The sequence below is a fragment of the Phalacrocorax aristotelis genome, chromosome 10 (assembly GCF_949628215.1).
Source record: "Phalacrocorax aristotelis chromosome 10, bGulAri2.1, whole genome shotgun sequence".
Taxonomy (NCBI): domain Eukaryota; kingdom Metazoa; phylum Chordata; class Aves; order Suliformes; family Phalacrocoracidae; genus Phalacrocorax; species Phalacrocorax aristotelis.
In genome coordinates, this window is record NC_134285.1 from 7,117,691 (window position 1) to 7,145,227 (window position 27,537).

General features: G+C 43.0%; 2 protein-coding genes across 4 annotated transcripts in view; one reads left to right on the forward strand and one right to left on the reverse strand.

Moving 5' to 3' along the window:
• Window positions 1-8,088, reverse strand: part of DNAAF5 (dynein axonemal assembly factor 5) — a 29,834-nt gene extending 21,746 nt beyond the window's left edge. The window contains exons 1-5 of the mRNA XM_075104997.1: window positions 7,518-8,088; window positions 6,878-7,062; window positions 5,910-6,034; window positions 5,356-5,471; window positions 2,243-2,475 (exon numbers count right to left, since the gene is read on the reverse strand). Coding sequence (XP_074961098.1) covers window positions 2,243-2,475; window positions 5,356-5,471; window positions 5,910-6,034; window positions 6,878-7,062; window positions 7,518-8,049 — 1,191 coding nt within the window. The 5' untranslated portion in view covers window positions 8,050-8,088. The remainder of the gene's footprint in view (window positions 1-2,242; window positions 2,476-5,355; window positions 5,472-5,909; window positions 6,035-6,877; window positions 7,063-7,517) is intronic.
• Window positions 8,089-8,134: 46 nt separating this feature from the next.
• PRKAR1B (protein kinase cAMP-dependent type I regulatory subunit beta) overlaps window positions 8,135-27,537 on the forward strand; it is a 104,140-nt gene continuing 84,737 nt past the window's right edge. The window contains exons 1-3 of one of the 3 annotated variants that reach the window (XM_075104998.1): window positions 8,135-8,273; window positions 10,934-11,117; window positions 23,800-23,970. In XM_075104998.1, the coding sequence (XP_074961099.1) occupies window positions 10,941-11,117; window positions 23,800-23,970 (348 nt within the window). In that variant the 5' untranslated portion in view covers window positions 8,135-8,273; window positions 10,934-10,940. Of the gene's footprint in view, window positions 8,274-9,818; window positions 10,029-10,913; window positions 11,118-23,799; window positions 23,971-27,537 lie in introns of those variants that run through there. The other 2 variants (XM_075104999.1, XM_075105000.1) reach the window with 2 other exon arrangements.

Below are 27,537 nucleotides of genomic sequence, written 5' to 3' on the forward strand. Positions count from 1 at the left end.
GATCAGGTGCATGAATAAAGATACAGTCAACTACCACGCCATTACCTGTGCAATAGGAATATTTCTTCCTAACCCATTTATTTAATGGTTGGCTCACTCCCCCAAACAGGAAAGCTTAGTTCCCCTGTGGGTGTAATTTTTAGTCTAGTGATTTAGCCATGGATTTTTAATTGCACGTAATTAATACGTGAATCATTCTAATTTTCAGTCTCAATGGAAGCACGTAGCCATGAATTCTATAGTTTAAATCTGCACTATATATAACACTTTCTTTTTAGAATGATGAAGACTCCAAACAGTTATAACATACTCTGTGTAGATGTGAACCCTGTCCTCCTCCGTATTTGCCACAGAGAAAGAAAAAGACTCTTAGTGCTCTGAAAACTGGAAAAGGACAATACAATTAAACAGTTCAAAAATATGAATTGATACACCTGTATGGATCAATTTATCTACTTTTTTTAATGGGGAAAAAGAAAAATAAAGAAAAAAGAAAAAAAGGATAAGGTCTTTTACTCTTATACATCTCATTTGGTCTTATTAGCCTGGAGAAAGACATGTGCATCTTCCAAGTTGGTAGCTGCTCTGAAATAGGTTCTACAGCGACAAACTGTAGAGGAGATAATTGCAGTATCCTGGGAAGCAGCACTACTAAGGAGATAAGAGGCATTCAGAAACAGAAGTTGCTCAATCTTAAATTTTGGCACAAGGAAGAGTAAAATTAAACACATAAACCACCTCTTATTTGGGAATAAATCTCTTGGAAGCACCTGCGAGAAGATTAGTGGTAGAATTCTAAGAGAGAGACAGGTATGGTCAAAAAAAAGGAAAGGGAAAACTATGTGCTGCTCGAACACATACTTTTGAATTTCTCTTGACCGCCACAAGCACTAGATAGGAAATTTGACCAGGACAGCAGGGCCATGTGGGTTTATTCTTCTAATTATTTAAGTGTTCTTATGTATTTTATATGAGCACTAAGGAACTTGAAAAGCTGCATACCCATGGTGGCATATCTCCTACTTCAACCCTGGGGCACTGATTTCCTAAGGCCCCCATACCCCTTTTTGAAACAGCAGGATGGCTTCCAACAGTATCCAAGGCTTACTTCTCTCTACTCCTGATCAGTGTGTGACTGGCTTACCTTACAAGCTCAGTCTCACTGAAAGGCAATACGGTTAGAGATCAGTTGCTGGTTCTGAAAGGGGAGGTGGATGGAGTAGAATGGTTAGCAGAAGAAAACAGAGTAGGAACTGGGGGAAGAACAATTCAGGAAAAATTAAAGGAGAGAGACAATAATTAGTACTGAGAAAGACTAAAGACAGCAAGAGACTGCAGGAAAGAAAAAAAAAAAGGATCATTTCAGAAATGGATTTCTCAGTCTACATGGCGCAACTTAAAGCAGGACTCTAAAGAAAAGCCTAATTTAGGAAATCAGCTTTTCTGACATTGGTTGGACTACTTGTGTTAAGTAAGCAGAACACATTCTTCCAGTTTCCCAAACCAATAACATTTGCAGCTTTGAAGTGAGCTATGTGGATTTTATTTTTTTATACATACGTTCTCTTGCTTGTGTAGAAATATGAACAAAAGATTTCCTCTTAAAATTGTAAAAATGTTTGATTCACCTGTCTATCCTCTGCTAACTTTATCTAATGTCTTCAACTACATGTGTTTATTGATACAGTTGATCAAAGTCTTGAGAGCATCAACTGTTAGGAAAAAGGATACTAGTTATTACTCACAAAATCCATTAAAAAGGCATTTTACAAGCATTAAGTCAAGTATTCAAACACTGACTACGGGTATCACATGGAATAAACATACCTCAATGTTTGGTTGGAATCACGGTTGGATTATGCAGCAGGGGAGATAAGTGAAATTAACTTGAAAGGGCATGACCTGTACATTTTTTTCAGTGGAATTTCTTGCCCCAAGGCTTTTATACTGTAATCCCCTGCATTATCAATGCTTCATGGGGTTGGCATATCAACCAAAGAGTATTTAAATAACTTTGTTATTGGTCTTCACACCAGTAATACAAGAATACATTTATTTTAACACTATGTACGTATAATGTTGATGTGTTTTTAACATCTATAAAAATCTGAGCCTGATCCTTCAGTCATGGGCATTTTCCAGTGACCTCAGGTAGGGTCAACCCTCAGAAGACTGACTCAAGACTATAAAGGATAGAGTCTTTACTCAGCTTACAGTAGATACTTTAACAGAGTAAACTTACATTTTTAACTACTTCTCTTTCTTCATCCAAGCATGCTTGGTACAAAGTTCTAAGCAGTAGCTCCATGTGTTGTGTAATGTGATCCTCTGCATGCAGCAATAATGTATACAGAAGCTGGGATGCTTTTATTCTTGTGCTTTCAACCCAGTCCGTGATATCATGACAGAGACCTGGAAGGATTTTGGAGAGGTTTCTTGTCACAAGTTCCCGACAACCTAGTCCTGGTCGAGTCACTAGAAGAAAACAAAAGCAAAAATAAAAGGAAAAATAAAAAAGAAATATCAAAGGAAATGTCAATGCACATTAATCCTTAGAAAAGTTTAAAGGCTCCAGGATAAGAGCTATGGGCATCTGCTTCAGCAAGGAACAAAATATTCCAAATGCTGCTGAAGAATTTACCTGTGCAAATTCATTATGAAGTGTCAAGAAACACTGAATGCGTGAGTACATTTTTTATTCCTGGTACAGAGTTCTCCTGTAAATGCCTAGAAAGGAAATGGCTGAGTTGTCTCAGCATATTTTCCTGCATTGGTCCGTGTAACTACAAATGCTAAAAGGAAAATGGACTGAAGTAAATGGCCTGAAGAATAAAAAAGGCTTATAGAAATGCCTATGAAATACCTAGAGAGGTGGTGGTGGTGGAAATTCAAGCATCAAAACATGAATTGCTGCTTCTTTTGTCAATGGAGGATAATATTTTGGATTCTGAATACTGACAATGAATTGCAAAACGTCAAATAAAGAAATCAACTTGAGACAGCAAATACAGACTGGCATCCTACTTGACCTGTGGCAGAATTTTGTTTAAAGAATTTGGACCATTCTTTATAAGTAGTTCCTTCATTTCAGATGTTCAAATGCAGGCATTTATCCCTGTAGCTACTCCTGTCAGAGACTTCCCTGCTATAAACTATCCGCCCCTGTGTCCTAAGGCAATGATTGCTGTTGCTCAACGGAAAGCTATTCAGTTGGTTGGATGACACCAGGTATGAGTTCTAACTCTACTCTTTCTCTGAACTGCAATATCTGTCACCCTGAGATCAAAGCACAGCGGGGCTCATATGTCAGGTTCATTAGCTTGACAGCTGGACTAAGATAGTTAAGTAAAATGTACCATAAAGTCACAGTTATAAAAAGGTATTCCAGGACCTTGAATAAGTCAGAAGCATGAGCAACAAAGTGTTAAAATATGTCATTATCATATTATAAAAAATACAAATGCATGTGGAGGGTAAACGGGGGGAGGAACAGACATAATAACAACTCATACATACATGGCCTGTGGTAAAACACCACAAATTATTACTTGAAACTAAGGTATACTCTGACAAAGTTTTGTATCTGTAGGATTAAGTAGTTGATCACCCTGCCCTCTCATTTTTCTTATCTTTTGTCACATAAAGCCTGACCGCTAATAGGACATATAATTTGGAAGTAAAGATAAGCAGCAGGAAATTATGTCTTAAAGTCACCATTAACTTGGGATTCAAGTGTGTACATATGTCACATTCAAGCCTTAAATGCATATTTCGACCAAGCAAGATGCATGAAAGGTCAGGTAAATGCAAGGCTGGAGAGTTGCCCAAATTTGTGAGGCATATTTATTATGCTAAGATTATTTCAGAAAGTTCATATAATTTATGATTTAATTTACATGTAATTGATAGACGTCCCTTTCTTAAAAAACAGTACACACACACTCAGAGGAAACCCAACACACACCTAGGGAAAACTGAACAAGGTACCAGTATTAGCAACATAAATGATAACAACTGTTTCAAGGACTAGCACATAAAGCCTTTGATGACCTTCACTATATCATGGTCATTACTAAATAAGCGACTGGAGCTTAGACATTCAACTTTGACAGTTTATATAAGTAAAAAAAAATCTCTGCCAAAAAAAGATATATGTTTCTGCCATCACTAGTGGAAGTAAAAGCATTCTTTACCATTTACAAACCCCTGAGGTAATACTACACATAAAATAAGGAAAAAAGATTTGGAAAGGATAACAGATCAACTTGACTGTCTTCAAAGATAAACAGTTCTGTCAAACCAGTCACGATTATGAAGTGCTTCCCCTTTCATTCAGGCATTACTGAGTAAAGCAACCTTAAAAGAAAGAACAAAAGAAAAAAATTCTAACTTCAAAGGAGAAAGGACTCCGGAACCCACTGTCAGGGAAAGGATTTTGCTGCTGGGTATTTTGTGATGTGACTGTCAGGTAGGCACAAGTCAAGCATGAACCTGTTCTTTCACACCAAAAGAGTTTTTGTTCTCTTAAATATTAGTATAGAAATCAATAAATGACCCATTTAAACCCTCTCTCTCACCAACACCCATATGCATATTTTTAAACATTAACTTTATGAACCTGAGACAGGAAACAAGCTTCAAGCTACTGCAAACACATCGTTTTAAAGCTACCTGTAAATCTATACTAAATAGTAATCTAAAATACTAAAAAGTAATCTACCCATGCTGCATATCTTGGGGTACTAAAAAGTAATCTACCCATGCTGCATATCTTGGGGTTTTGTATATAATAAATGAAATTAGTTTCTGTCCCCACGTTCTTCATGTCCACTGGCAGATTTCAGTTACCATCCCAGTGTCTCATAAGAAAGTCAGAAATAATTTCTCTGCAAGTTTTTCTTCCACACCAATTCTGTGGCTCATTAATGCTATGACTATTTCTCATCATTCAAGGACTCAGATCACAGGTTCTTTCATCCTGCCTTCCTTTCCAGTCATCTCTGTGCCCATTCACCTGGCTGCTGGCAAACGTACAACTTCCTGCTGCTTCTGCATCACTGCTTTATCTCTTTTTCAGCACAGGCTTTTTCACTTACTTTCTCCAAAATGCATTTTTGGATTAATGGAAAAACTGAATGTAGTTACTGAACAAACATTTTTTAAAAATTTAAATTTAACATAAATAATTTTATACACATTTATGCATGTATTTTTATATATATATGCTACGCCTATACATTAACTAATATTACATCTTGTAATGAATATTGCACATCCTACTCTGCTGCCATTACTGCATTGTAGCTCTCAGAGATTATTCAAGGAAGTAAACATCACTTTCAGTGCCACACTTACCACCCTTGGGATAATGAGAAGGTGAAACACTAAAATCCATCTTATCCTTCAGATCATCTTCATTCTCTTTCTCCCACTGCAAGCCTATCTTTTCCCAGTAAGTCCAAGCCAGTTTCCTAGATGCACAATAAGAGATTTATACTATCATACCCACAGAAGAAAAGCATTATTTTAAAATAAGACTTCCGGAAACTCTGACTTCTTAAATCCAGCTGGAAGGATGGAATGCATTCCTGCCATTGAACTTATACATATTAAGTTGAGAGTTTACACTTCTTTTGTACTCAGTGGACAGAGGTCACCTCTTCCAAAGGATCATTCCGTCTCTGTCCACCTCTCTGCCTTTGTCTCTCTCATACTTACTTGAATGTAGCATAAAAGGACAAAACAACAAAAGTTACTGAAGATAATGCCATCATTTCAGGTTTAAGGGAAGAAAAAAAAAAGAGGTTGGTGGTTTTTTTCTGTCCTCCAAGCAATACGTCTGTGAAAAGAAAAATACTTCCATGTACAACAACTATTTAGGGGAAAGGGGAAAGCGGTGTTCTGCTTACGTATTTTCAGGAATTTCATCAGTAAAGCTGCCAAGTAACAAAGGGATCAACTTGTGAAAATATGAGTATCTATCTCGTAGATGCAACAACCATTCTCCAATGACAGTTGTTACAGCGTGCCGAACCTACATGGATACAAAAAGACTATTTTAAGTATGTCAGGAAAATACCAGAAAAACATAACAAAATAATATTTCCTTTCATTATATAAGACTTTCTAAAGTGCATCAATAGTCTCAGAAGAAATTAAAAGAACCCAGGATTTCCCCACTTGCAGCAAGCATCTTAAGAATCACGCAAGGCATCATGCTCCCTCTTGCGTTCTCACCCTGGCTTAGTTAGTCTTAGACTACTCGCTGCACCAAAGCGCATCTCGAGAGGAAGACAAGATACAAACCCAACTCAGAAAATTTTACGTTCTCATGGTTAATATCTGAGAATGTAAGAAACGTACATTTCTCTGGAATTTGAAGCTTTCCAAGCACACCTCCAGAAGACAATTTTCTCTGTTCACTATAAAAGCAGCCTAAGTTAAATAATGTGAATCACCCACTCAAAAATTAAAATACTTTAGTTACGATTAAGTTGCACATTTTAAAATTACTGCCTCAATTGCCTCTTATGAAGGGACCAATAGCATAAGAGTTTCTTAAACATCTGAAAAGGCCATAGAATCAAGTCCCAGAAAGTTCTGGCAGAAGAATTTAAGTCAGAATTGAAGGCACCCCTTAAAATAAAAAGGTGCCCACAAACTTGAACAGCCTGCAGAATTAACGAGCAGCCGAATAGCTTATCAACCTTGGTTTTGGATAGCTTACAATTGACAAATCCTGTATGTGACATATTTACATATCTCAACTGAATGAATGAAAGCTGAAAATTAGGGGGAGGGGGGTAAACACACAGAAAAAAACCCACCCTGGAACAGATTTAAAATAAATCCATAAAAAGAAAAGAAGAAAACACACCTTAGGAATCTCATCAAACAATCTCTGGGCCAGATGAGACAGAACATCATCCACAGACTTTCCATTTCCAAACTGTATCACTGCTCCAGTAGCCTGAATTACATCAACGCGAACTCTGTAGTGCTGGTGTGAAATTGTTTGCATTAAGGGTTTTATCAGAGATTCTGACTGCATATGGAAGTGCTCTGTTAGGGCAGAGAGACAGACATATTTGAAGTTCATATTGCCATATATGCCAGCAGCTGGCATATACAAAGATCTTCTTCAGATCTTGAACAACATGATTTCTCTAACTCTATAAACAGCAGCCAGAGTAATGTTGCTGCACTTACGTAGCATGTAGATTTAACTTTACACCCTATTAGAGCTGAACACCAGCCCACATGCCCTCTGCTAGCCCCCTCCTCCCACTATTACCCACATGCTCTAACTGCCCAGCATCCACCCCTGGCACGGTTCTTCACCAACAGGTACTGCAAAGGACACCTGTGAGGGTGTGTGCAACTTCTCATCTCTCCTCCTCTCTGCTGCTTGCATCCCTATAGCCTCCGGCCGGTCCCCGCCTCAGCCCCCGTCCCCCCGGAAGGCGCAGGCTCGGCCAGCCCTCCCCTCCCCCCTTCGCCCATCCCTAGGGCCCCACCTGGCATGGCCTGGGCGCAGGCCACGGCACACCTGCAACTCTCCCGCCTGACCTCGGCATAGTGGTCGAGGAGGGTGGCCTGGAGGATGCGGATGACATCGGTGAGGTGGGGGGCCAGCGAGGCCCCGCAGCGCTGCAGCAGGAGGCTCAGGAGCTGGACGAGGCCGAGGCGCAGCTCCTCGCTGGGCTCAAAGCCCTGCGGCGGGCAGAGGCGCTGGGCCAGGGCCGGCAGGAGGACGGGCAGCGCCTCACCGGGCCGGTCGCCGTGGCTGATCCCGTGGCGGAGGAGCTGGAGGGCGAGCTCCCGGCACCGCTCCGCCGCGTCCCCCGCCAGGCAGCGCGCCAGCGGCCGCACCAACTGCGCGCCGAAAACCTCCTGTATCACGGCGCCCGAGAGCGGCCGCTCCTGCACCTCGGCCCGGATGGCCTCCAGCGCCTGCAGCCGCGCCGCCCGCCCGCAGCCGGGCTCCTGCAGGCAGCTCAGGGGTCGGCCCAGGGCCTGCGCCACCGCCGCCGCCCCGGCCACCGCCATGCTCCGACCGTCGCCACGGAAGTGCGGCGGCGTTGCTAAGGACGCGCGAGGCTTTTACGACGGCGGACGCACGCTTTACGGCGAGGCGGAGCTGTGCCGAGCTTTACCGACACGGCGTGTGGCGGGAGGGTCCGGCCCCGGTGTGGCCGCGTCCCCGCCGCTCTGAGGGGACGCCCCAGGCCCCGCGGCAAAGCACCGAGGAGGCAGGGCGGTAGTTTCAGCAGGTACGGTAGCTACCAGCAGGAGAGAGGCCCGTGGGTTGTGTTCACGCGGGGGAAAAAAGAGACGCGAACCTGAGAGGAAATCCCTGGGTGGCCGGCGGTGGCGGAAGCACCGGGGGGAAGGCACAGCCCCCGGCCGGATACCCCGCCGGGCCGCACAGCGCGGCAGGCCTGCTGCGGGGGTGACGGTGTGGAAACTTGCACTTGCAACGTGTTACTGGCACCCCTTTTCCCTTCTGTTTTTTCTCCGGAGGGATCAGTACTGCGGCGGCAGCAAGTCCGTGGTCTCTTTAACAGCGTTACGTAATTTTTAGTGTTCATTTGTATTAACGTGTATTTATATTGTGTTCCTATTGTACTTAGACGCACTTTACACAGTGTAACGTTTTGTGTGCTATTCTGGTGACTGTGCGATAAACACACATGGAACCAAAAGGGTCACAATCACAGAACGGTGGGGGTTGGAAGGGATCTCTGGAGACCATCTCGTCCAACCCCCCTGCTGGAGCAGGCACACCCAGAGCAGGGGGCACAGGACTGCGTCCAGGCGGGGTTTGGACACTTCCAGAGAAAGAGACTCCCCAACCTCTCTGGGCAGCCTGTTCCAGTCCAGGGTTGTCAGGGTCTCCCTCTTGACTAACCATACTTTATTGAAAGTGCAATAAACTGTGGAATTAATTCAAATTATTGTTTTAAAATAGCCTTGTATTTACCAGCAAGGTGTGTATTCTCTCGTTATGCTGCTCCTAGCTTGACTGTGAACCTTTGGGGTCCTTATTCACGCTTTATTCTGTGGGAACCGTGCGTGTGAATTCCCTGGGAACAGAGGAAATATTGACGTGCATTGAGCACTCCTGACAGCGTGTGCTGGCACCTGGCCCAGCACAGGTGCTGGCCTGCGGCTGCATCCCAGCTGTGGCCACAGTCCCTGTGGGCCTTGCAGAGAGGTGCTCCTGGGTGTGATGGCTTTAATTGAGTACCCAAGCGACCAGGATGGTGAGCCGCTCTTTCCAGCCCTTCTGTGGGGTGCAGCAGGCTGGCTCATGCCCCACAGAGAGCACTGGGCTTTCTGTGCTCGTGCCTCGACTCAGCAGCCTGTCTGTCATGGCCAGGCTGTTGTCCTTTGTGGCCAGGCCATCATCCTTCATGGCCAGGCTGTCTTCTGTGGCCAGCCCATCCTTCATGGCCAGCCCGTTCTTCTGGCCAGGCCACGTTTCATGGCCAGCCCATCTTCATGGCAAGGCTGTTGTCCTACGTGGTGGGCCCATCCTTTGTGGCCATGCCCATTCTTCATGGTCAGGCCACCTTTGTTACCAGCCTGTTGGCCTTCATGCCAGGCTGTCCTTCATGGTCATGCCCATCCCTCATGGCCAGGGCACCTTCGACGGCCAGCCCGTCCTTTGTGGCCATGCCCATCCTCCAAGGCCAGCCCGTCCTCAGCGTGGCGGCGCGGGGCAGCCCGCCCGTGCGGTGCGGTGCGGGTCGGTGCCGCCTCTCCCGCGGAGGCGGCGGGAAGGCCGCGCCCGCCGGTGAGTGACAGCGGCGGGACTTCCTGCGGGCGAGCGGCGGCGGGGCCTTTGTGCGGGAACGGCGGGGTGCGGGGGAGGGACCCCCGCGGCGCCCCGCGGCCCCGGGCGGGCAGCGAGGGGAGGCGGCGGCGGCCGCAGTGCGGAGAGCGGCGGGGGAGCCCCTGCCTCCGCCTCCACCGCCGGGAAGGAGAGAGGCGCCGCCGTCGCTCAGCCGGCTCCAGCCACCCAGGTATTTACCGGCCCTCTCCCTCCCCCGCTGCCGCGGCGCTCCCGGCGGCGCTGGCCGAGCCCAGCCGGGCGCAGAGCCCGGCGGGGGCCGGGGAGGGCGGCCCCGCCAGCCGGGGCCCGGGGGATGCGGTGTCTCGGGGGCCGCCCGGCCGGGCCCGGAGGCGCCTCCTCGGCGCTCTCCCGCCTCCCGGGGCCGGGGCCGGGCCCGGGGCCGGCCCAGCCGGCGTCCCCGCTCCCCGCCGTCCCGCTCCCTGCTTGGCCCCGGCCGCCCCCGGCGCTTCGCCGTCCCGGGCTGGGGCGGCCGATGTAAACAAACCAAAGACTGGCGGCCTTTGGTTTGTAATGGAGTGGTCATGCGCTCGCTGGGAGAAATGAAGAGGGGTTTGGGGTTGTTTTCCCCCCCGTTACCAAACTTCCCTTTGGGCAGCTCTGTCCCATCCTCCCCATCTCTCCAGGACCGGGAAGGGTTCCTCGCTGTGAAAGGCGGAGATGTTAAAAATTACCAAAAATCCTTCTGTTGCAGAAAACTGGGTTTCTGGTGATGCGAGGGAGGCCCCGGGGGAATAGGGAACGCAGGCTTTATGCCGTCATTTAATAGCTGTCTTTGAAACTCATGGCCTTGTATGATTAATTGCACCATTGCTTCTGAAGGTTGACTGCTGTCTAGGAGTTAAAATGCTGTTTTTGTACTTACTGGTATGTTGATCATACAAAGATGACACGATTCAGTACTTCGACGTACAATCCCGAACATTAAAACGTTCTGAACTGATAGCTCTTGAATAGGCAGCAGGCAATACAAAAATGTCTTTGCTCCTCTAGATCTCTCTGACAAAGGATTTGGGAACTGTCTCTTATCTCTTTCTTGCACGATTTGCTTACCTAGGTCTCTTTTCTCTTTACAAGCCTGAAGATGGCTGCTGCTTCTTCCTGCAGTGTGGAAGAAGATGAGAGCCTGAAGGGATGCGAACTCTATGTTCAGAAGCACAACATCCAACAGATTTTAAAAGAGTGCATTGTAAACCTTTGCATAGCAAAGCCAGACCGACCCATGAAGTTCCTCAGAGAACACTTTGAAAAATTAGAAAAGGTCAGTGATTTTAAGGTGACTTATAATTTTCGTTTTTTAAACTGAAAAGATTGTTTTAAAAGTTTCAAATGTTTTTGTACGTTTCTCCTTTTAAATTCTAAGTTATCAGGCTACTGTTGAAATACAGGCTGTTAGAAGAAAAAAACCCAACCCTTTATTTGCTGATGTCTACTATAATATTGGCTATTGTATAGAATTCTTTGTGCATAACACCAAGATTATGACTTCTCATCAAAATGCACTTGTTACAACTGACCCAAAGAGTTACAAGCATACTTTGTGTTGTGATATATGGTGTCCTGAACTCTCATCTGTGGGAAGAACCTGCCTGCAAGAGCAAAAGATGCTGTTCCCTGTTTATTCCAGTGTCAGGTGATGTGGTTTTCCCTTCCTCTAAAACAAAGTTAGGGAACCAGCAAGTTCTGAAAACCATCAAACAGTTTGCCATTTAATTTTACTGCTCTTGTCCATCTGCATTGCTTATCCCACGATCCTCCAGCAAGAGATGCATTAAGAGAGACTTCATATGCTGTGACTGTCTTCAAAAGCAGCATAGAGGGGGAAGTGTTTAAAAACATTCTGAGACAAATCCGTACTAAAGGCTGTGGTTGACTTTTGCATGAAGAGCATGCTGTGTGAGCACAACTTTTCTCTGGGGATGGGGTTTTTCTCAGAAATAAATGGGAGCACAGGGCTGCAAGTTGTTGGTTATACAAGTCCTCAGTCTGCCAGAAAGTTTACTCATGTACTTAATTTAAGAGGATTATTTGCTTTTTTTTTTTGAGGAAACATCTAAAGTTGATAAGCTTAAGATATGAGTTTTGTGTAGTTTTTTTCCTTCTAGAGACAGAATTTTGTAAGGACAGAGAAGAGACGGTAATACGTAGTGAATAATACATAGAGCTGATATATTACAGGTAAGGCAAGCATTTTATGCATCTCATTGCCCACTTTTCAGGCAGATTTTTGTATAGGTGAGTATATACCATATTTATGTAGCTTTAAAAAAAGGCACATTGCATTTTGTTGGGGAAGCCCAGTAACAATGCCTGGAACATCAGGAAGGGGTAGGAAGTACAAGGTGTTTTTTAATTGTAATGCTTATTATTAAAAAAGAAAAATCTCTTAGTTCTGCATATTCTAAACTTCTGAGAGCCAAGACCCATTTCAAGAGAGTGAAATCTGTTGAATTTCTATTACCGTGTTATGAATTGTTATTCATCTTAATGAGTGCAATTCTGGACTTCCTGTCTTGAAGCATAAACACCGTTTTTGCAAAAAATGTTAAAAGATGCTGTAGTGTTCTAGAATATTCTCCATAGCTAGCAGGATCGCTTGAGTTGTTGTATTGGGGGAGTATTGATCTAACGACAGTACACAGAACTGAGAGCAGGATGGCAGTTCCTCCCCGTGGGAATTTATATATTCTTTTATGTGATCTGTCATTTCCCAAAGAACAGCACATACCAGAATTCCGTGGCAGGATATCGATCAGGATGCAATCAGAGAAGCTGATGGATATAATTTGTGTCTAAATGAAAGGAGATGGTTTAGAAACAACCAGTCTCAAGGCATCAAATTTGGTTAATGTCAAGCTTAGTAGGGAAGGAAGCAATCTTGCTCTTGCCACTGACTGTAGAGCAGCCTGGGAGCTAAGCCTGCTGAGCCTAAAGGCTTTAGGATGCTTCTGGAGCTTTCCAGCACTGTAATTCTTGTCCCTACAGCAGTTTGACTTCCTTGCCCAGCCACCTCTGAGGACTTTATTGAGATGAATTGCACTGTGAATTTTTTCTGCTGTAGGATAATATTTTGACTTGGTTGGTTGCATAGTAACAGTTGAAGGAAGGCTTGTAAAGATAGAGAAATCATTTCAATAAGTTTTATACTGTTTTTAGAAGACACTTGTCATACATAGGCACTCTGGAGAATCTTAATCAAATTGTGCATAGCAATTGCCTGTTACAGATTTTTGTATGTGAATGAGCAATACGTTGATATGGCACGTTTGCTATTAGCTCCTCTAATTTTGGTCCCGTGTAGGGAGAGGAGTGAAAATCTTTGTGTTTAAGCACAGTTCTCTAAATGAAGTCACACATTTTTCCACCGAGTGTGGTGTTTTGGGGTTATTTTCCAAACTCATTAAAATAGACAACATATTCCACTGAAGAGAGCAGCAGAATAACAGTGTATCTGTCAAAAATTCATGTGGGCAGTTTAGAGATGAAGTGTGAGATATTTTTCAAGTGGTTAAAAAAGGAGCTTAAGGAGAACGGGTAGAGCTCGATCCACATTGGTATACTGGAACTACCTCAGAGGTGAATACAAAAAGAAGTTTATTTCATTTTGCAAATTCTTAACTACATTTCATAAAATCAACTCAGAAGAGCAAGGTTTATTATCATATGCAAGATCTGACTGTATCATAAATGCCTTTCACCTTACTTCTGATGACAGGGGGGCTAGGTCCATCGCCTTCAGCCTTCATCAGTAGTGCTAAATGAAGAAGGGCCAGGGACTAACCCCTGACCCCACGACACTAACTGGCCCCAAACGTAATTCTTAGGTCTGACACGTCTAGGAGCAGGTTTGTTTTGGCAGGAGTGAGTTCGAGCAGCTCAGAACAGAGCCAGGGAGTGAGCTAATAGTTGAGAGATGTGGACTGTCTTGGGCTAGTATTCACATCCATGGCTGGGCCATTTTTTATTTCAAATTGACATGGCCTGAGAGGGCTGTAAAGTGAGAACATGAATAAATACTTACAAATAAAGTGCTAGAGACTGAGGTTTGATGTTTGATTCTGCAGTCATCGTTTTCAGCTGGAGAAGTGCCATGGTTAGAAAGAAACGTCTGATGCCTTTTTAAGTTTGCAGCTTACTTGTATCAAGTACAGTATTAAAAAACATAACTCTGAAAATAATTGTAGAACTTCAGTAGATATTTTTCTGTTCACTTAATACTGGCAGGACCTGCTTGTCTTAAGATGCTTAATTGCTGGGAATCAGCCTAAGTTTCTATATTCTGAAGTTTGCAAGTCAGTTTTTATATGGTGTGACCTACAAACTTCAAGATGACATCTCCTCTGATCGTGTTAGCAGTTACTTTGTAAAAATCTCTAACATTCCACTGAGCACAGAAAAGAGTTGAAAGTGGTTTAGATACATGAGATTTAAAAAATTATGTTTTATGTTTCCCTGTGACTGTATAGAACTTCTTGTTGGTGGATGGGGTGAGGAGGGTATTAATTGGCTTTTTTTAGAGTGGGGGAATAGCTGTTAGCTAAGAAACTGTGGCATTATTTTAACAGCTGTAATTAGGTCCCGTTTACTTGATGACTAAAGAAGGCATAGCAGAAAACACATGGAACCCATCTTTTATCTCCGGTTTTTGCCTAATGTAAAAAAGTTAATTACTAAGAAGTTACAGGCAAAGCCTTGTATTTTCAGCTGTCGTGAGACTGCAAAACTTTAATTAGTATCAGGCTTTTTATTGCTGTGATTATATGATGAAAGGTGGAGTTGTCTTGTCAGGCTAAGCTAGGCTTCTCAGCAGAAAAAAAATGTAATAAAGAGTAGAAAATGGCACAAAAGAAGGGGAGGCAGCAGGAACCTGCAGGATGTGTTTAGGCATTACCAAGTACTTTGCTGAAGCCATTTTGCTTGCAGTGTATTTCAGAGCGGCACCTTTGCTAGCTGAGCCAGGTGGTCTTTGCTGATATCTCTGGACCTGAGCTCTCTCCTGGTACCATCTCTTAACCCTGTGCACATACAAGAAATACTGTCTTGCACATACTGAACTTAGTGTCTTGGATTGCTGTGGATCGGCAGTGGTTTTATGGACCCAGGCTGATGCTGCATGTCTTAAGATACGATCTGAAAAGAGAGTTTTAGAAAAACCTGGACTCTACCGTCTGTAATTAAATAAAGCAAAATGAGACTGTCTGTGTAGCTCCACCTGGTGATATTAGGCAGTATTGCACGCAGACCTGGTCAGAAAAATAAAGGCATTTCTGTGACAGGTTTGCTATAAACTAGCACTGAGAAGAAAGTGTGTAGTAAACTACAAACTAATTCACTGTTAGTAAAATACAGTTTGTTTATTTATCATAAAGAGTTTCAGAAACAAGGGTATTTGAGCATCACGCTTTTCTTCTGCAACAGTAGTGTCACCCAGTATTTACATTTTGTCACAACAAGAAATTTTTCAATCAGCAATTTCCACCAGAACCTGGCCAAAACAATGGAGTTAATTCCTGTAAGTACAGGTGATTATGCTAAGTGTAACTCATTCCTTTAAGATAAGCTGGGGAGAGGTTATGGATTGGAAGGAAAATCCTACGGCGGAAAAACTATCGAAAAAATGCATTAACTAAGCAGTTTGATAAAGACTAAATACAACAAATATTTCTGTACCTTTCAAAGCTTGCAAAGCAGTTGGGCAGTATCTGCTTGGTGGTCAGAAATGCTGCTAAAGCATGTGGGAACATACCTGAGCTACCTGAGACGCTGATAGCAACGCAGTGGTGGGAGCAGCTGGTGCCCTTGCTGTGTGACTGTGGTTCTGAGGAGGCTTGGGCAATCTCTGCTCCTGCCTCTCCACTGATATCGGTACCGGAGAGGGCTGGATGAAAATCAGCTCAGGTGGTACCTCTGTGGTTCCTGTAGTCAGCTACAGGCAGTGTCATGAGAGGTGACAGTTTTCTTGGAACAGCTAGAGGAAAAACTAGGTGAATTTTTAAGAGCCCTCAGGCAAGCTTTGCTAAATGCAGGAGGTTTAGGGAGGGGTGGAGGATAAAGGGGTTAAGGGCAGAAAGACAAAAAAAATTTCCTAAGAAAGCCATGCTCTTACAAGCTTGTGCAGAACATGTTAGAGCATTGCTGAGCTCCCTGTTTACTTTGTGTGTCTACAAGTGTGAGTAGCTTTCCTGGTCTCAAAGTCAAAACCTAACAGAAATGGAGCACAGTGATGGAATGAAAAGGGAATTCTGTCTGGACGTTGTCTTTGTTTCACATCTCAATCTATTGTGTTTTACATTCATCAGGATACTTAATCCATGATAATCTTTAAGCATTTAAGTGGCTGTAAAGAAACAGGTTCATACTTAGCTTTAAACACATGAATGAAATACCTTGCCAAATTTGCATAAAATTAAAAATGGTGCTGGGTCAGGCACTGTCTGATGGTGGATTTCACTAGGTCACAACAGACTTTGGGAAAACTGTTCCTAGCAGGCCTTTACAGCCAGGAACAGGTACATACACGTATTTGCTCCTAGCTGACTGCAGCCTTTTATAGGCTCCCAAACCGATGTAGGGGCCCTCAAGCCTTATTTTACCACTCAATTTTTGGAAAAGAGTTTGTCTGGGCTTAAATCCTGCCTGTGTTGGAGTCCGTGGCTGCAGAACTGGCTGAAATACCTACTCTCCTGCTTGTCTGCAGCTCAGCAAATCCTTCACTGATCTGAGAGGCCGGTCAGACTACATAGCAACTTGCCTCGGATAAGGTAGAACTCTACATTCAGGGATGCGAGCATTTTGAGGCTGTAGTCCTGCAATTCCTCCTCATCCTCTGTGTTTTACAGTCCTATGAGCATCAGGCAAGGTGCTCTGACAGCTACCAACCTTTTCCATTACAACCCATTGCTTAGCCAAGGTGAGGCAGTAGCTGTTCTGGAAGGCACTAACTTCTCTTCAAAATTATTCCCTTTTATTCTCTTTCAGCTGTGGGAGATGACTTGAAGAGCAGAGGTAGTTAAGCCTTTTCTGTCTTCCCACAGTGATTATTTTAAACTGAGGGGCATGCCGAATAGGAATGACAACAAGGAGAAAGACTATGTAAAAAATGATACAAATCAAACCAGATTCCCAATATTAGGATGAATTTTGGTTTTGCTTATGGTTTTCAGTTAGTTTTCAAGCAGTTCCTTATTAATATTCTCTTAAATGAAAAAAAAAAAAAAAGACTCCTTATTTTTAAATACCTTTTTAATGCTGCATAAATTCATTTTAATTAGGCATGTAGGATGGGGATTGAGACTGTCTAACTGGACATCAGTGAGACTGGGTGGAGAACTGCAGTCTTCATAGCAGATTTAAGAATATTTGAGATTTGACTTTGTTTCAATTGAGAAAAGGACCTTAGATTTTGAAATGCTATAGGCAAGGGAATTAATTGCTTTCCTGTGTGCTCTGCTGAGGTCTGTGCCTCTGTGTTTGCCTGCTTGGCAGCCTGTGTTGGAGCTGTACCCTGACAGCTTTGTAAGCTCAAGCTGTTGAGGTTCTGCAGCTCCTGGGAGCTCAGCCCGCCAGCTCCATCACCCCTGGGCAAGATGCTAGGGAACTGAGAAAGTGAGCTATGGGAAACTCGAAATAAAAACATGTCCATAATTATTTTAGCTTGGATTTATTGGCAAATTGTGAAGAAAAAAAATACTTAATGAGTTGTGAGCATCCCACTGAAGAGTTAAGGGGACGCCTGGATTCTTGCCCGGGAATGCAGTTCAAGTTGCTGTCTAGCCTTAATACCCCTGTACCACTGAAGGCACTCATAGCACATGGAGGTTGTTTTGGGTTTAAAAACTAAATGCATGTGGAAGCGAGGAGGATAAAAGAGAGAAAAGAAAGCTGAGTGTATATTTAAGGTGGGCAGCCCAGCACTCATATTTTCATACTTGTATTAACATCAGATGACTTCTTAGAGGAGAGAATAAATTGAGTAGAATTTTACTGAGGAATCGAAAATGTAGAAATGTTTTAGAGAAGATTTCCACTCTGAAATGACTGAGGGAGCACAAGTTTTTGAGTAACCAACCTTGATATCAACAGCACATTTGATCTAAGGTCATCAGTATGCTTCTAAACGTTAAGTGGGCCTAGACAACACAAGTATTTTAAGGAGTGAAACAACATACCAGCATTTATGATTCCTTCTTTGTTGATAACCTCAAATGTCAGCTAACTCTTCCTATGCTCTGATGGTCCCTTTCTGCCTCTTACATGTAAGCCTCTCTGAGATCGATGGAGTTTCTCTTGGATTAAGGGTTTGCTGTGATAGAAGGCTAGAATAAAAAGTAAATAAGCAGCTTTGGCATTACAAATCCAGTGATCAAAAACTTCAGAGTGACTTAGGTGTTCTGGTTGTTGCTGAAAAATATGGCATAATATTTAGCGTTTTAGTTTAAATTATATTTGTCTAGTAGAAGAGCTTTTCCGTGGGCATGTTTCTTCTTATACAAGGTATGCATGCATACATTGTTATTTGGCTGGATTTTAAAAGTCAGAAGTGTTGGCTACAGTTCCCTTTGATTATATAAGCTTTTAAGTATCAAAAATATGGTCTGTGTTTTGTAACATAACCTCTCTTACTTTACTGTGAGGCGTATGTAAGAAAGTAGGGAAGAGGTGGTGATGGGTTGAGATACTGCAAGACACTGGAGAGGAAGGCACAAAGTGTTAACATGTTGCAGGAGGTAAAAAGATGCCAGTAAAGGGGCTTGAAGGCAAGCAATGCAGTCAGAGCGGCAGAAGGGTAGGTGGATTTTTGGCAGGACAGTTTTGCTTAGATTGGAAATCGGGAATGAACTGAGATGCAGAGAGGCCACTGAGGATGCAGTAGTAGGAATCAAAGCGATGGATAACTATGGAGTGGATAAATATGTTAGTAGGAGGGGTGGATGTTAAAGATATTTCTTAGTGATGCTGTAGAAGACAAGGTGGCATTTCACAGCAGGAAGGCAGTGGAACAATAGTTGGGGTTGTGTGAAAAGTCTCCGATTACAAGGCTGAACAATCATAAAGGTAGTAGAGTTGACCAGTGTGACAAAGACAAGACTGGAAAGGACATTAAGACCTCCCAAATTTCTCCAGCTTTCAGGGGTGGCATCAGTCAGTCCTGTGCTTCCAACAAAGCGGCGTGCTTTGCCTTTGGCCTTTATTAGTTGCTATAAATCATTGTGTCAGCCTCCAGGAGTGATGGGGCGGTGTTAGAAACCTTCCTGTACTGAGAGCATCTCCTCTGGGTCAATTCCAGTGCAAAGAGAGATTAGTTATGTGCGCATGAAATATGCTGCACATTTTCTGTGGGTAAGTAGAAAACAGATTCCAGGTCTGTCAGTCAGAAAACTATGAGTGTGCTTGAGGAAGAAATAAAAAGAGAAAATATTTCATTTAGAGTGTACTTTGTGTTGTTGCTTTTGAATGCAGAGAATAAATTGTAGGAGGCAGAGCAGAGATAGTGAGCAGTGATACCAAACGGCTGACTTGCTTTTAAAAGTCTCCTTAGGATGTTGTTGTAAAGCTGCACAGTGATTTGGTGCCTCCTCAGGTGCTGTCCTTCCTTCCACTGAAACATCTGAGTTTCCAGGTGGTGACAAAGCCTGAAAGGAGAGACCGGGAGAGGAACTACTGGGAGTGAATTTCTGTTTGGAAATGGTCTGGCTGATAGAGAAGAAAGCTTCTAGGTCAGGAAGCGTGTGTGCTTTTCAGCAGCAGTCTGAAAGGAAGGGTAAACCTAAAAACTGGCTTGGCATTGTGGCTGCTTCACTTGCAGTGTTTAAAGCCATTAAAAACTCATGGAAACATTAATCGGGAAAGGCAGTGCTGAGGACAGCATGCTAAATCCTGTGTTTTATACCTCAGCCTCCTATAACACAAATGTCTTAGCTGAAGGTGGACATTCAAAAGATAAATGGGCTGCTGCAGTTGTATTTATTGGTTTGTCTTTCTTTTAATTTGAGGCAATGATGGTATATTTTCTTTCCTTTCCTGTTTATTATCACTGGTCAGCGATGGTATTTCAGTTTCACCATCTATCTCCCTCAGAAATCCCAGGAAAGACTTTTGTTCACAAGCTAGGTTTCCGTCACTTGCAACATGGTTTGAATAGAAGTAGGATTAGATTATGTATATATGAAATAGGGTGTTATTGCCACACAGCAATGTTGTTTTGTAGGTTCAGGGCGTGTTTATATATCATTGTATTGAACTGTGGCAGTGACGCTGGAGGGTTCAATCAGCAGCACACACGTGGTCCCCAACTGCCTTTTAAGACTCCGTAAATTATGTGCGATGTCCACTGGAGCGGGTAGATGTGACATAGGACAGCGTGAGACTCATGTCCTCCTCAGCTGGCAGCTTTCAGCTGAGCAAGGTCACTCAAAATGGCACTGGACTATGGATAACTGGATCAGACCCTACACGTCCTACAAGGCAGGACCATCTCCACTGAAGCCAGTGCAGTTACTGGTGTAAAGGGAAGGACAAGATGCTCGCTTGGGCTTGTTCAAAGGCAATTCAACTGTTTTGCTGTTGTATCTTCCATGTGTTTTCTCATTTTAAGGTGGACATAATTGGGCAATATGATTGTGAATTATCTGTGCCATCCGAATAGAGAGTGAGATCGCTTGTTGTCATGACAACAAAAGATGGTGAGGTGTTTACTTGAAAGTGAGTTCTGCACAAGCATTCACATCAAGCTGTGTCTGAAGATCAGTGTTTGAAGAACTATTCTTCAGAGAGTCCATTCCTTCTTTAAAATATTTGCCTTATTTGTGCAGTTTTACCCCAGGATATATGGAAGATGGCTTTTTGAAAGCTTAGCCCAGGACAGAGCATACGCTTTTATTTTCAAAAGGCACTCTTTAGTTCAGTAATGGAAATCCTACCTAGACTACAAATAGCGGCATATGGAAAAGCCAGCCAGTCAACTATCTGCTGTTTATATAAAAGGAGTTTGTAGCGAAGAGAGTTCCTTTTAAAATGAATCATATGGTAACTCACTTTTATAATCCTTTAATATCTTTTTGGCTTTAAAAGATATTTGGGTTTAAGAGCATGCTTTGTGATATTAATTTTATCTCACTGAGCTTTCTTTCGTGTATAAATCTGTGCTGGGGCAGAGGAGATATTTATTAATTCCTTGGAAGTGTCTTTATACAGTGTGTACTGAAAAATAAGTGTGTATTTGATATTCAAATGGGGCAAACTACTGCTCTTCTCTATGAGTAAATATGCTATGTATAAAAAGAACTGTGTAAGTGCTGCATAACATTAAATAGTTACTTGACTGCCTTCTTGTTGTAGTTACCTTTTGGTATACTTTCAGCTGCTTACTGTCCAGAGGGGTCTTCATTACCTTTCAGTTAAACTTATGAAGAAGGTGCATTTGGTTGTGTTCATTTAATATAAGCAAAGAATGTTAACACTATCAAAGAGATACATAAGCTGCAATAGCCAGTAGTAATATCTGAAATTCTTCAGTCATTGCTTTGGTTTTGATGACTAGGTATTAAATATAATGATAATATGCAGTACACATGTTTGTATTTTAAATATTAGTGTTTCTACAAGTGCATAATTGTAGTTAAGGAAGATAGAGACAGTCAGAGAGGAGTAGGAAAGAAGTTGATGGGAATGCTTAAATAGGACTCGCAGTTCTTACACAATAGGAAAATCTAGCTGAGTCATTTTTTACATATCCAGTGCTGCTATTTGAAATTTGAATTGGAAACGAAAAAGTTTCAGTAAGGATTTAATCCATCTGAAATCCGGTTTTTTTCTGGTTTTTGGTTGCAGCACCTAGCTCAACAGTGTTATGGCCCAGGGGTTGTGGCATTGTAATCCCGATTTAAAAAAAATACTGATCCCAGAAAGAACTTGGCACTTTCTGGGGCAGGTCAGGACCTTGAGAAGTCAGATCTTTAGCCAGTCCTCTAAATTTTATATCTCTGCTTATCTCTTAAATATTTCAGTAGTCCCTTAATCAAAACAAGAACGTGTGACTTGTTATTTTGAATTATGCAGCATGGGAAATGCTATTTAGTTCTTTATTTCAAGTAGCAATAATACATCAAAGATTGGTGTCAAAGGTTCCTTAGGTTAATGAGAGGGGCAATGTCAGTGATGGTGAGGAAAGAAACTGAAATAAGGCCAGAAAAGACAAGTGGCATGACTGGATTTGTCAGACATTTGTAAACATCAGTGGCAAAACATATATTAATCATCTGTTTTTCTTGCAAGCTTAAAAATTGTGAACTTGTGCCAGTTTTCTGTACCGCTCTTTTCTGGTGTCATACCTGATGAGTTAACTATAAGTCATTTCCTCTGTCAATGAGACCAACTGGTTATGTTGGTAATCTGCCACATGTCTGTTGCTGGTGCTCCCAGATCCGTCCTCTTCCACCAACTCCACTTATTAGCTCTGATTGGAAAGTCGTCTTGGAAATGAAATGTGTAAGACAGAGGCCAGGTTCTGGCATCCCTGTCAAAGGAATGTTGCTTTTATGGGGTGTGCAGGGACCCCAGCATTACTGCATTTTCTTTTGGGTAGCCTGCAACCCTGCTAATCTGAATTGTCTCAAAAACACTGGAGTTGTTGGATGATAGCTGGCTATGTGTATGCCGATCAACATAACCCTGAGACTGTCGTAGTGTGGGTATTGCCTATGGCAATATAATAGATGACAGCAAATAAAATTACTGGACTACTGCTGCACAAGACAGCTTGCCTCCTTACAGTGCTCACGTCTCTCCTGCATGTGCCCTTTGGTTTCCTGTATCAGGCAAGCTGAGGACAGGGCATGTGGTCCATCCCATCTCCAGCTCTCCCCTGTCTTATGCAGGGTCAGCGAATCAGCTAAGAAGGCATGGAAGAAGTAGCAAAGGCAGTGTGGTGTGTTGTGAGCAGGGTGCTAGGCTGAGGTGGTACCAGGGGCCGAGGGGGTGGGCTGGGAACAAGCAGGCAGGCCCCAGCTCCTTTGGCTGATAGGCATGGATGATACAAAAGGAATTGTACTCCTCTGTGCTTTCCCTTGAATCCCACGAAGCTGAAGAATAGGAGATGGGCTCTGGGAACATACTGTAATTATGGGTTATCTTGTTTCTCTCAATTCTTTAGAAGTAAAATAATTCAGTTCATGAATTGACATCTTGCAACTCTGACATCCTTTCTTGAAGGTCTTCTATGCTGTTTCCTGCTCTTGTGACTATCTCTTCAGGGATTCCTCTTTGCATTTTACTTTCTGTTCCATAAGCATGAAATTTGGAGAGTAACCTCCCTATTGGACAGCTGGTGCTAGGCCAGCCATCATCCTTCATAATCCTCTGGACCCTACCTTGGATCTTATTTGCTTGGAAGTAGTCCCATTGACTGTAAATCTGTTATATGGCAGAAACTCTGGAGTAGGGAGCATCTTTGTTCTTTCCGGTGATAGTAAGCCCACAAAGCAGAGCAAAATGAAGAAACCTGTCTAATATATTGACATGTGACTTCTGATACATTCTCTGTACAAGAGATAAAGATATGTACAAGCCAACTGACAAAATAACAGCTGTGATGTTGGAGAGTAAGCAGAAGAGGCTTGTACTTTTGTTTTCTCAGCCAGGAGTAGCTGCAATGATATGTCTGCAGTTTATAATACGTTAGTTTCCATTGCATGTAAGAAAGAGTTGAACAGGTCAAGTACTGGAGTGATGATACCTATATCCACATTGTAGTTAGTGTCAGCCCTCTGTGCTGCTCACATTAAGTTTTAAATTTTCTTTCAGCAGTACACATGTGTAAATTGACAGTCATCCAAATGTAGAAAGGAAGGTGTTGCTGGGAGTCATAAAAGAAGAGTTAATCAAGTGGATCCAGCAAGTTAGCTACATGGGTAAGAGATGTTTCATTGTCTCTTTTTGCCTTGCAGGAAGAATGCAAACAAATATTGGCTCGGCAGAAATCCAGTTCCCAGTCTGATTCTCATGATGATGAGATTTCCCCTCCTCCTCCCAACCCAGTGGTAAAAGCCCGACGCAGGAGAGGGGGGGTCAGTGCAGAAGTGTACACGGAGGAGGATGCCGTTTCCTACGTCAGAAAGGTAATGTATTGCGTCTCTGATTCTGAGGTGTACAGGACAATCAAATGACTCATATTTTGCTCATAATTTGGGATGGGGTCCTCATGCTGGCATATGCATAACTTGACCATCTTCACACTCACATTCTTTTGCTGCCTCCTTGACTAAGTACTTTCCCATCAGTGTCTGTTCTCTATTATTCCCCTTTCTGAGGTATGCTGCTGACCTGTTTCCCTCTTTAAAGGGTAGGTAATTCTCAGCCATTTTCTTGATATTCACAGATTCCAGCAGCTTCTGAATTTTGTCAGAACCTCACGGTTTTGGAAAGCAGCCTTTTCTATTGCTGCATTTCCTGCTTTGTTTTCTAAAAAGTCACTTCTAGTTCAAGTTTTGTTCTAACCTAGGTCATTTAGGTTCCCTAGACTGTTCAGGCTCGTGGTTCCCGTGTTGATTGGGTACCACCTAACCCATGCGTTTTTGGAAGTCTTTTGACCAAACTTGAGTGATTTTATGTGACCATTGTCTTTGAAGAAATGCCATCCCAACTGAGGTAATTTCTTCAGTAGGAACACTAATTTGGTCTTCTCTTCTTTTAACTGCCTTTTGCATAAAAATATCTAGCTATGTTATATCCTTTTTATCTCTTAATAACTCCTCAGATTTTTTTTGAAACTGACCAAAACTTTCAAAGGTTATTAGAAGACAGACATTATAATAGTGTATGTCATGTTTGTTTAGGGAGCTAGGCTAAAAATACATTTCATAAGGTTGACAGATGCCTCTAATGTGCTTTTGTGCATGCCTGGAGTAGCTTTAACCCAAAGAGCTTTTTTCTTTATGGGAATACATTTTGTCAGTCACTGGGTTTTGGCGGAATACTTTTTGCCTTTGTGGTCAGATATGCTTTTATCATCCACTTACAATAGAAGTTCAGTGGCTACTCTGGGGATGTACCGCACTGTTAAAAAACTTGCGTGATATTTTAAAAATCACTTTCAAAGGCTTCCTGTGCAGTTTGCATGATCTGGACGAGGGGATTGAGTGCACCTTCAGTAAATTTGCAGACAACACCAAGCTGTGCAGGAGTGTTGACCTGCCCAAGGGTAGGAAGGCTCTGCAGAGGGACCTGGACAGGCTGGATAGATGGGCTGAGGTCAATTGTATGAGGCTTAACAAGGCCAAGTGCTGGGTCCTGCACTTGAGTCACAACAGCCCCATGCAACGCTACAGGCTTGGGGAAGAGCAGCTGGAAAGCTGCCCAGCGGAGAAGGCCCTGGGGGTGCTGGTCAGCAGCCGGCTGAGCATGAGCCAGCAGAGTGTGCCCAGGTGGCCAAGGAGGCCAACAGCATCCTGGCTTTTGTGAGGACTAGTGTGGCCAGCGGGAGCAGGGCAGGGATCGTGCCCCGGTGCTTGGCACTGCTGAGGCCGCATCTCGAGGCCTGTGTTCAGTTTTGGGCCCCTCAGGACAAGGAGGCCATTGAGGTGCTGGAGCGTGTCCAGGGAAGGGCAACGGAGCAGGTGAAGGGTCTGGAGGAGAAGTCTGATGAGGAGCAGCTGAGGGAGCTGGGGGTGTTTAGCCTGGAGAAGAGGAGGCTGAGGGGAGACCTTATCGCCCCCTACAACTACCTGAAAGGAGGTTGTGGTGAGGTGGGTGTTGGTCTCTTCTCCCTAGTAACCAGTGATAGGATGAGAGGAAATGGCCTCAAGCTGCGTCAGGGGAGGTTTAGATTGGATATTAGGGAAAATGTCCTCACTGAAAAGGTGGTCGGGGATTGGACCAGGCTGCCAAGGGAAGTGCTGGAGTCACCATCTCTGGAGGTATTTAAAAGATGTTTGGATGTAGTGCTTAGGAACATGGTTTAGTGGTGGACTTGGCAGTGATAGGTTAGCGGTTGGACTTGATCTTAAAGGTCTTTTCCAACCTATATGATTCTGTGATCCCCCTTAAAAACTTCCATGAAGAGATCACATTTGTCTCTGCTCAATATGGGGTCCATCTGACTCTTCTGAAAATCAAAGGAAATATTCCTTCCCACACCCCTGAGTAATTCTTTTATGTTTATAATGGAACCTAAAGTTAACTTTGTTTTCTTCCTTTTCAACAGTGATGCCAATAAGCCCTGACAGTAGCATGGGTAGGCAAGAAACAGAAGAAGCAACGCAGATCATATTCTGTGTGTACTGTGACTAGAGCTGTTATGATTTTAATTTCCTAGGAACTGACTGAGCTGAAATAATAGTAATTTAGGGGATAGTTTCTTGTCAGGCTACAGATGCTGCAAGGAGTATAGAACTAGTACTGGGAGGGTTTGTGTCAGTTCTTTGTCTTCTGCCGTCAGCAAATGAATCCCATGGTGATTCCCATGGATGTGTGTTTGTGACAGATTTCTAGAATACAGAAATAAAGGGAGGCACTGAAAGGACAAATTATGAAACTAATTTGAAAGTGTAAAAAGCAAGGCAAGGGTTGTGTTAGACTATTGCAAACAGATGGATTTTTAGATGGTAGCCAGGAGGAATCACTGGCTTGAATTCAGGTGTTGGATAGAAACACATCTGGGTCATAAGCCAATTTAAAGGATCCCTTGAAGGGGTAAACTATAGGATGAGTAGTGCTAAAGGCAGTGCAATGAGTTATGTCACTGGAGAGAAAATCAAAGGAGATTTGGCTTTGTGATTCGAGCAAGCACCTGGCATGTCTCCATTCTGAGGAGCAAAAAGGAAAATCTCTGTGGAGGGGTATTTCATTGCTTCATTCCTGAGACTAAAGAAAGCAATATTTGTCAATACATCTGACATAACATAGAGTTAACAACTAACAGAATAGGAATCTTGCTGTAAAGGGGGTTATCAGCTTGAAGAGAACATTCAGTGATAACTTGTAAGAGTGATGTAAGAAATAGTCAAGTGGTTTTTCCCGATATTTAATTTTGGTTGGATGCCTGGTTACTGTGACACCTAAAGAATCCTTCCTGTGTTTTCTGTGTTCCTGCCCCAAAAAACGCACTTTGGTCTCTGCCTTATGGCTTTCATTGCTGCAGATTTAGACTGAGAAAGGCTAGTCTATGCTATTCCATAATCAGCCAGAAAGGTCGGAGTTAAATGTCTTAGTGACTTGATTATCTTCCCTTTTGGCTCATCGTCAGAAAGCTGAACAGCTAGGGTATTCGTAGTAGAGCAAGGGTTCAAGACTGCAGTTCAATCCAGGCTTTGTTTCATAGGGTAAAAACCAAGAATAAACTGGCCAAATGCTCATTTTATTTAACATGAAGGAATTTAAACTTTTAGTTAGATTATGTTTCACTCTGATATGAATATGCAGTTTATACATATACTCTTCTCTAGACTTAATTTGCATAGTCTAATGACTACAGCAGTCAATATAAGTGATGTCTGAAAACAGAGTTTAACTTCAGATCTTCACAGTGCAGTATTTTCCCTTGAAATAGACCTAGATCAATTCTTTGAGACCTGGTTCTGCACCAGTTTTCCCATTTGAGACATCCTTCTTCTGGTTGGGTGGGTAATATCTTGCCTTTCCAGGGTGAGGAAAGGAAACTACCTACACATCAGCATATGTAATAACTT